At 42.6% G+C, this 10872-nt stretch overlaps 1 protein-coding gene across 2 annotated transcripts; it reads right to left on the bottom strand.

Annotated features, from left to right (window-relative positions):
• Window positions 1-2611: 2611 nt before the first annotated feature.
• Window positions 2612-8678, bottom strand: eif4g2a (eukaryotic translation initiation factor 4, gamma 2a). 2 transcript variants are annotated; one of them, XM_077623558.1, is made up of 20 exons: window positions 8573-8678; window positions 8380-8436; window positions 7956-8081; window positions 7758-7860; window positions 7541-7672; window positions 7380-7446; window positions 7130-7281; window positions 6728-6838; window positions 6458-6640; window positions 6219-6372; window positions 5952-6115; window positions 5761-5868; window positions 5494-5601; window positions 5319-5423; window positions 5036-5251; window positions 4691-4949; window positions 4215-4419; window positions 3918-4126; window positions 3699-3820; window positions 2612-3626 (listed from the first exon to the last, which is right to left on the bottom strand). In XM_077623558.1, exons 7-20 carry the CDS (start codon window positions 7211-7213, stop codon window positions 3561-3563), a joined length of 2094 nt encoding a protein of 697 aa, XP_077479684.1. In that variant the 5' UTR covers window positions 7214-7281; window positions 7380-7446; window positions 7541-7672; window positions 7758-7860; window positions 7956-8081; window positions 8380-8436; window positions 8573-8678; the 3' UTR covers window positions 2612-3560. The 2 variants fall into 2 exon arrangements, with proteins under 2 accessions (XP_077479684.1, XP_077479692.1); XM_077623566.1 differs by lacking the exon at window positions 8380-8436 and having other exon boundaries at window positions 8573-8655.
• Window positions 8679-10872: the final 2194 nt, after the last annotated feature.

Raw genomic sequence — 10872 nt, 5'->3', positions numbered from 1 at the left:
ACACACACACACACACACACACACACACACACACACACACACACACACACACACACACACACACACACACACACACACACACACACACACACACACACACACACACACACACACACACACACACACACACACACACACACACACACACACACACACACACACACACACACACACACACACACACACACACACACACACACACACACACACACACACACACACACACACACACACACACACACACACACACACACACACACACACACACACACACACACACACACACACACACACACACACACACACACACACACACACACACACACACACACACACACACACACACACACACACACACACACACACACACACACACACACACACACACACACACACACACACACACACACACACACACACACACACACACACACACACACACACACACACACACACACACACACACACACACACACACACACACACACACACACACACACACACACACACACACACACACACACACACACACACACACACACACACACACACACACACACACACACACACACACACACACACACACACACACACACACACACACACACACACACACACACACACACACACACACACACACACACACACACACACACACACACACACACACACACACACACACACACACACACACACACACACACACACACACACACACACACACACACACACACACACACACACACACACACACACACACACACACACACACACACACACACACACACACACACACACACACACACACACACACACACACACACACACACACACACACACACACACACACACACACACACACACACACACACACACACACACACACACACACACACACACACACACACACACACACACACACACACACACACACACACACACACACACACACACACACACACACACACACACACACACACACACACACACACACACACACACACACACACACACACACACACACACACACACACACACACACACACACACACACACACACACACACACACACACACACACACACACACACACACACACACACACACACACACACACACACACACACACACACACACACACACACACACACACACACACACACACACACACACACACACACACACACACACACACACACACACACACACACACACACACACACACACACACACACACACACACACACACACACACACACACACACACACACACACACACACACACACACACACACACACACACACACACACACACACACACACACACACACACACACACACACACACACACACACACACACACACACACACACACACACACACACACACACACACACACACACACACACACACACACACACACACACACACACACACACACACACACACACACACACACACACACACACACACACACACACACACACACACACACACACACACACACACACACACACACACACACACACACACACACACACACACACACACACACACACACACACACACACACACACACACACACACACACACACACACACACACACACACACACACACACACACACACACACACACACACACACACACACACACACACGATACAACACAAAATCCTAGACGTTGTGAAATACACTTTACGGTACTATACACCCAACAATAATATGACATATGCAACAAAACATGCAGTATACGACACAATATGATAGTCATACACGACGCATATACATACTCTACTAACAATATATGACGATAAAAACAAGCGGGCCAGGATAACCTCTGGATGTTCTTTGTCAATCCCATGACACCCACAACTCCCTCTCCCCATACTTGCTTACCTCACGCACTGGTGTGCCATCCTCTCTTGCAGCGGCTGGGCTGTTAGGCAAGTGCTGCTTATTTTGGAAGTGTGGTACCACATGTAGGTTTTTCTGTTCTTCCATAAAATACACATCCTGTATACATCAGGGGTCAGCAGCTCCAAGGCTTGAGGGCACCTAATCCACTATTTTCCATGTTGTCCTCCTCTGAAACACCTGCATGAAATGATTACCTCATCAGCAAGCTGTCTAGAAGCCTGGTAATGAGCCTAATTATCTATTTGATTCAGGTGTGCTTGAGGATGGAGACATGGACAGTAGTTAGCCTTCGAGGACCAGAGTTGGTGACCCCTGCCGTACATTATTTACATTCCAGTCAGGAAAGATCTCCATGTGGAATAATGACCAATTCAATGACGGCTGATATATTGATCAAGTTATATATAAAAGACGGTCAACCGTTAGTGCATATCCATTTGATTGGTGCTGTAAAACCCCACTAATTTCGCCAAGATGTTATTCTTTTACTTGCAGTTTTCCTACCGAGTCAAATTGATCCAAACAGCATCTTTGGGATGGTAACATACAGGAGGTGTTATTTTTAATTTTATGTTGATGCCACTTAGAGTTAAACAGAAGTTTCAAAAGTGAACAAATAAATTACTTCAATCTAAAAATTTACCATAACTATGTGAGTCAATTTAAATTGGAGTAATCAATGATAACAAGAATGTGACATGAAATGTACTTTATTCAAGGTTAATATCACAGATGTCCACTCAAACCGTTGCTTACGTTACAGTGACACCTGAAAGAAAGCGCAGGTGGGCACATGCAGAAAGATTAAAAAGACCACTTAAAAACCCCAATGATATGGCAAACTAAGCTTTGGCTGTCTTGATATGATAAAACACTTTCAAGTATAGTCAGATACAGAGGTATATTCATAAAAAGTGATAAATAAAAAAAAAAAGGCAACACCGATTTATTTTACAGCACATAACGTCCACGCTCCAAATGCTTGATTTAGTTAAAAAAAAAAGTCATTTCACAAGCATCAAATATAGATAAACATCCCCTAGAAGCAAAACAAATTCATCACTTAGAGAAAAAAAAATACATACATGGCAACCATCAGGTGCTCCCGTCATGAATTGCTCGTGTTGTTTGCATGCCACAAACATCCCACACATTAAAATGGCCGCCACCTGGTGTCAAATGCAACACTAGAAAGCAAAACAACTGAAACACCCAGACAGCAGTCAAAGTACAATAATGACAAAGAAAACAAAAATCTGCAATTTAGGATTGTTCTTTATATCAAAATTAAGTGTATGATACTATTGCAACGACTCATGATGTGCAGCAAAGTGCATCTAAACAGAAAAACGAGTCTCTTTACAATACATGTTGTCACTTGTAAACAGCAGCGCTTGATGACTGCGACCCGATTATTAAAACTGTGTGCGGTTGCATTTCATGTTCAGCCAAACCCTTCCCATTACTCGTTGCAAATTGATTCGTGGGATACTTTGAAAAAAAAAAAAAAAACCTTTAAAAAAAGCGAACGATAACGTGTTAACGCTGGTTAAAGTCGATTAGTAACAGTGGCGTTGCTGCTGACTGAAGGAAACTAGTTAAAATTGGAATCAAATTCCAATGTGGCTGGGGGGAGGGGGTATTTAGTAATCTTCGTCCTCTGACTCCTCATCTTCGGCAGTCTCCAGCCAGGTGAGCCACTGGTTCACCTGCATCAGAACAGATTAATCAGACAGGTTTACTTCTGAATCTTCCGTTCCCCCAGGCGAGGTAAAACATACGTGAAACAACGCTTTTCCTTTTCCTGGATACTCTTGGGTGACGTCTTCTTTCCATGTGAGGAAGGCTTCTTCTTCGATGATTTCCATGTCGTAAAAGTAGGCAAAAAACCGCAGCAGCATGCCTGGGCAACGAGGGTGCGTACTTAAAGCTTTTCTGACAACTGGGCGCCAGCGTGGAGCCGACTAAATGTATGTGCGTGTGTGTGTGTGCGCGCTCACCTTTGGGAAAATGTTTAGCGTTACAGTGGACCTGCAGTGCGTAGAGCGCGGCCACTTGCAGCTCCATGTGTTCGTGCAGGAACTTTTGCATCACTGGCTTGAAAGAGAGCAGCAGCTGTTTCTCCTCATCCAGCTGCTCCTTGCTCGGCGACGCCAGCTGCTCTTCGTCGTCGTCTGGGTTGATCTCGTAGGCGATGTACTGCAAGAAACTGGCGGGCAAAGCGAAGGGGTGGGAATGACGTCGGGCAGGTGCTGGCAGGTGGTTGACGTAGCGTGAAGGAAGGTCTGGTGGCGTACCTGGTGGTGAGGATGTTGACAAAGCCTTTGTCTGTGTGGAGCTTGGGAGAGATGTTGTCTTTAATCCACTTGTAGATTGACTGTGGAGAAGGATCCACTTTGATCTGCTTCAGAAGCTCCTTCTCCAGCTTCATCAGTGGAAATAGAAAGCTCAGCCCTTTACCCTCTAGGATCTCCAGCATTCGGTCCTTGTTCTGATCCATTTCTGAAGACAGAAAAACACCCGTCACTCCCCTAAAACTCTGAAGTAGATAAATTGAGTCTATTCATATTCAAAAATGTTATATCAGAGGGTTAGATTTGGAGTACGGAAAATGCCGACAGGTATGATTTTTATGGGGCATTCACCGACGGCCATTGATCGTTTCGTGATCGAGTATTGCTGCTTTGTTGTTATGTAGAAGACTGCACAAATACTTTCGATTTTTGACCTGCGGGTAGTAATTAAGCCAACCTTGAACAGATTTCAGACATACCAGGTAGCATCTTTTGCATGTTGACCTTGCTCTTCTGGAAGAGATCGGCGAGCCACTCGCGATCCTTCAGCTTTGCCATTTGTTGCAGACACAGCAAGAAAAGCGGGAAATGGGCACCGTTCTCCAGCTGGTGGGCCAAATCCGTCATGCTGACCAAGTCTGCCACGGCGGCCCGAGCCGCAAACTGAGCCAGGTACGACTTGACCAGTGGGACTTCTTCCTCGATTTTGGGACACTGCTCCAGTACACCGAGTATGGCCTATTCAGAGAGTGAAGGCATTTTTTTATAGTCCCTTTACTTTGGTGTGACCAAACAAGAGTTCAGGCTGCAAACTTTGCACTTACCTGCAATAGGTTCTCACTTGTGACAAGACCCTCCGTGCAAAGCTCGTGAATCAGGGTGCTCGCAAGTTCTTTGTCGTCATCTGAACGACTGAGCGAAGACACCACGATTTTGTTCAACATCTCTGCTAAAAAGTGTTTAGGAGCCTTCATCTCCTTCACAGCGGCCACGGCCTCGATGACATTCTTGCCGTTCATGTAGTCAGCAACAAGCGTCTCCTAAAAAAACAAAAGCCAAATGTGTTACCCAACTTGTTCTGAAAGCAAATGTTAAACTGAACTTTACCGTCATTTTATCCATCTCTTCCTTAGTCGGCGGGAGCTTCTTGATGGACTTAGCAGGTTTTTCCTGAATTGGCGGCGGGTTGGTTTTAAGACCGAGCTGCAGGGACTACAAAATAAAATCAAAACATTTAATTTGCGCTATATAAAGTCGGTTCTTTGCCGGCGTGAAGAATTACCTGTCCCATTGAGGAACCTTGGGCACTTGGTGGCATCATCGTCATCTGTGGCTGCAGCTTTGGCACTTTTTTGTTTAAGATGAAAGTCTGTGCAGGTCTCAGGCTAATCTAAGGTGTGGTGGGGAAGGAAAAAAAAAAAAAAGTATAACTATCTCCAACTTTGTATCATCATCATCATAGTAAAGTAAAAGCAAATCAAATTTCTTTGCTTAAATCTGTACAAGGCACTGGTGACATTTCTGACCATGTAAAGAAAAGGAAAAGTACCTCGTCCACATTGAGCTTCCCTTTTTTGCTGAAGCGTGGGCCCATATCCTTAGACTGCATTTGAACAGAGCCATTTTGTTTATGGCTGAAAACAGGCGAACTCTGACCCTGAGGAGACAACTTGAGTTAATATTGGTGAGATCTTAAAACAACGCACAGAATGAAATAAATATTTATTCTAGGCCAATCACCTGCATTGGCTTGATAAATGGTTTGTTTCCTGTGTCAAACTGGGACTGATGTGAACTGTTGTTCATCCCAATATGGCCGTTAAAGATTGGGTTGGAGCGGTGGCGGCCCAAAGTAGGGGAGTAGTGGTCTTGAATAACTCCAGGACCTGTTCCAATACCAATTCCTGGGCAAATTAAGAGTTTAATATATAAAAAAATAAATGAATAAATAAAAAATGAAAAATGCATTGGAATAGCACAAGTGGTAAAGACTGCATTGTGTCATACCAGGCATTTGTCCAAACATATCAGCCAGACCCCCAAGTCCTTCTTTGTCAAATCTGACCCTGCCGTGCAGGAAAGAGTGGTCCATGAAAGCATTGTCCATGAAAAAGTCAGATCTGGAGACATCAGAATGGGGTGGAATGAAGACACCCAAGTCCTGGAAAGCACGTTAGGTTGACATTAGGACAGATTGACGGGTGAGGAGCGAGGAATCGAGAAGCGCCTTAAAACTTGTAATTAACCTTTACGGCATCCTGACGAACTTGACTGATCGTCTTCGGACCGTTGTCAAAATAGGCTTTACGAGGCACCCAGTTGTTCTTCCGCAACTCTACTGTGTTCTGTAGCAGGAAGCGAATCCTCGCAGGCAGTTCCTTATTGTTGGTCAATGCCTGCATGCGGTCAAAGTACTGATTCATCAGGGACTGGAATGAAAACAAAGTCTGTCGTCAGCAAATCCTAGAGGATTCCGAAGGACTGCTAGAGGGGAGCCACGATTTCTGCAAACATACCCTAGCCTTTTCATGATCGAGCTTGGGTCCCACTGTCTTCATTATCTGACAGAGGCATTCCAGGTCTTCTCCCATATCTTTAAGTTGAACCCTCTTCTTCTTTTCCAAAAGCTTCAAAGGAAAAATGGATATTACAACATTTCCGTTTTGGACTGATAATCTGTTTTACTTGTACTGCGGTGTCTCAACTTGAGATTTATTTTAGGAGTCTGTGATCAAGATCAAACTTGTGACCATAAAATTATTTTTCACTATTTGCCCCTCCCCCATTAAAATGGACTGGATGTTTATTGGCAGACAATGGGGTAGTTTATTAAACATTATTCATACTGTAATCCTTGCCCAAAAATCTTTAGGGAAAATAAGTCAAAGTTACTCTTGTCCAGGTAAAATATAACCTACTGTTTTGATGCATTTATGGAGGATGGATTCGTGGATAAGATGAAGTTTCCCAAGTTCTCCAATGAATTTGATGTTGCCAAGCATTTTAATCTTGGCAATAGCGCGCTGTTCCTCCTCCTCAGATGTGAGAGGGCAATCATGTTTGTCAAAAACTATCCAGGGAAAAGAATGACAAGTTAAATGGGATATTGAGGACCAAAAAAAAAAATGAAATTGTGAAAACGTACAATGTAAAATATTTGCTACACACCTTCCACATTTCGGGCACGATTTTCAAACTCATCTTGAAGTTTGGAAATGAGAAGCCTTCGGAAGGTCTGAAAGGGAGAAGGAAAACCCAAAGAAAACTTGACATCTTGGAATGGCCAATAAAAGACTATTGAATGTCTTCTCCTCAAACTAATCATTTACTGTGTTCTGCTTTTTTGTGGTCGGATTTTCAGTCGCAGGATCTTCAAAGTTTGGCGCGTCTTGTGCCAAGCGTAGACATAGCTGAGCATATAACTGACTGTACTTGGGCTCTTCAAGGGCTTTGTCAACAATCTAAAAAGCAAAAAAGAGCAAACAATTAATTAACGCCTCAATGACCTACACAAATTTGCAGCAGGAATTTTAAGACCACACCTACCAACAGGATGATTCCTTTCAGGACAAGCTTTGAATCCACACCCACATTGAGGAGCTCCAGGCACAGTTTGTCAAACTTCTCAGGTGTCAGCTTATTAAGTATGCTAACAGAAAAACCGTTAAGATTAGCCAAACTGAGTGCATCACACGGTTTTTGAGGAACGGACACATTAGTCCAGCATTGCTGGCCCAAACCTACCCTCTCACTTTTCTGAAGATTGCATCGTGTTGCCCTCTATCAGCAGAGAAGCTGACCTCTCGCCTAGTGCTTCGAGAAGGTGTCCATCTCTGAGCCGCAGAACCTGGGGGTTTCCCCAGGAACTCGCTGTAATGGACAAACAAAGCTGGTGTTACCACAAAAATAACCCTGGGTCACTTAAAACAAAACAACACGTAACCACAAAAGCCTGTTTTGTGTATTTACATGGTTCAAATGAAGAATAGTGGATGGTATGTAAGGCAAGTGTAACACCTATAAAATGTACTAAATTTGGAGGGGGAAAAATATGTAATGTAAAATCTGTCCCTCCACTTTTCAGGCCAGCAGAGATTTGGCGAACTACGAATAACATGCAACTGGCTTTTATGGTACGTTAAGAATTCAAATAAAAAAAAAAAATCACCTTTTGCTTTCAGCCTTGGGAAAGTGCTGAGGTGCACCCCCACCTCCTCCCCCTACTCTGTGATGCAAGCAGAAAAAAAGCGTGTTGAAACGTGAAAGGGTGTATGCGTATGCTAGTTCCTGTTTGCGTGCGTCATGTTTTGGGAGAGTTCCCAGTGCTAGTAGGAAGCGACGGGTCTCCAGATAATCAATACCTGAAATGAGAAGGAACCCCTGGTGCAACAACACTCTCCACTTTGGCGGCTTGACTACAAATATTTGGAAAAGAATTATGTTCTGGGATGGAATCAGGGAAAAGCAACCTACATGGGGAGAAGAATAACAGTTATTAAAAAAAAGTTGAGAGAAATTTTAACCAGTTAATAATTGAATACCTCTTGACTATCAAATAGCTTTGATATCTAGCATAACAGCTATGTACCAATACGCAAATAGAGTTTTTAGGGCATGTGAGGCTCTGTAAAATTTCACAGTAATTTAGAGGCATCGACTTCTTGCCAGCAAATCATTGGCATTTCGAGTAGCAAAATAGATAAGGCGAGGAAAAGTAATCAACTATTTGTATACTCCATGGTATGCATCTATTTAACCAGATTATCTCTGAGAGTCTAATCTTAAATGGCCCCACCACTTAATTTTACTATAAAGCATAAAGTGACAATACTGTGGTTGTAGAAAAATATGACCATAAGACAGTTTTGTGTCCTAATCATATCGTAAAATACAATTCCCATTCTTTTAATGCAAATATTACCTTGATATCATGGTAGTATTAGAATTATTTACAAAGTGCCTGTAATGCGACACATTTTAATCATTTATTTAAACATAGAATATGAAAATAAATCATGATACTGTTGTCTCAATACTGAAATTTTCAAAAATCGAGACCCCTTAAAAATATTGAATAGGTTTTTTTTTATCTCTTGCAGTGCTACTAATGAGGTCCAACCATGTGGTTCTCAAAAACTTAAGTAAAACGACTATCTACTTGTTCTACTCATTTAAAGGGCTTTTCACTAGTAGACGGCCAATCCATCTGCATTGGGAGGCTTACAATGATGAACGTTCATTCACCAATCCTCACTTCAAATGGATAGGACGCCAAGCATCGTCAATCCAATGAGTTAACAAGGAAAGTGCCAAAAAATATTCCATCACCATCAAGAATCAAAATTCGCCATGGCAAAATTTCTAGTGAACAGTCATTGAGCGAAAACAAATAACCGAGTTGAATTACTTTTGTAACCAAATATCAGCTCCGGATACATTTCATTATCAATAATTTAGAAGATGTAGGTCATTCTCTGGATATAAAAGTGTCCATATTGCATACTAGGATGGATATGGGCATTGTCGTCATTGGTCAATTTTGACTGTTATATTTGCTCGTAGGGCAACTTCATAAAAAACTGAACACTATTTGACAAAACTATTACTTGAAAACTGCGTATTTGTACGCTAAAGTTGCACGAATGTGAAATTAAACGGAGGAATTAGTACAAGGACTTTACACCAGACATGGAAAAGTACTCAAATTGATTCCTTTAACTACATGTGCATTCCAGTTTCATAAAAGGACAGTCGAGCACGTGACTGCTCCACGTGCCGGTAGGGAAGAATTTTGTACTGTACACACAGGCGGTGCTAACCTGGCACGAGGCACTTTCCTTGAAAACATCGTCTTTTCCGTCCATTATCACAACTAAATACGAAATGCGTAGGTTATCTACGTCATTAAAGCGGAAAATGACTTATGATACCAGCGATTAATGAGTCATATTGGCAATCAATCATCCACTCGTCACGAGTCTTGTACTACGTCGAAGGGACTCGTGGATATTCAATCATATATATTCACTGGTATGAATAAATCCAATTACATTATAGGATGTCATTTTTAATTCCGGGGATGCGTTGTAGCATCACCACGTTTCGGCGATTAATTTAAAACCGCGAGGAAGAACTGCTTCGATGATATTTAACGATATGGTTGATTGGACTATATTCCTAGTATATTATTAGGATAAATTGTTTACATAAATATGAAGGAACGCGAGAAAAGGAGTCCAACTGCAGTTTTTTCCTCAAGTCTTTGTTAAGCAACCGGATGTTAGCACACAGCGACATTCTGGTGGAAATCTTCTCGACGGGCCGTTAAACCAAAATCATCTCATATTTATTCAAGATTCAAAACCATGTTCTTAATTTCCTTATCCCATCGGCGTCAGAAAAGGACAAAGACGATCAAAATCACGGAAATCCCGAAACTAGGTCAATTAGCTAACAGTAGAAAGCAAGTCGTGAAATCCCGAAAGCGCTTACCTTTTACAAAAAGAACGTCAGTTTAACGGCTCTGTGATCAACAGATATTGAGAAAAGTGGGCAACTTATGCGGTAAATGTGCGACGAATTGGCGTAATTATCAGCAGAAAGCGCCGCTGTCCAATAAATAAAAAGCGGCCTAGTCGTAGTGGTGCTCAGCTGCTGGGAA

The sequence above is a fragment of the Stigmatopora argus genome, chromosome 2 (assembly GCF_051989625.1).
Source record: "Stigmatopora argus isolate UIUO_Sarg chromosome 2, RoL_Sarg_1.0, whole genome shotgun sequence".
Taxonomy (NCBI): Eukaryota; Metazoa; Chordata; class Actinopteri; order Syngnathiformes; family Syngnathidae; genus Stigmatopora; species Stigmatopora argus.
The sequence above is the reverse complement of the archived record's forward strand: the minus strand, read 5'-3'. Positions and strand labels throughout refer to the sequence as shown.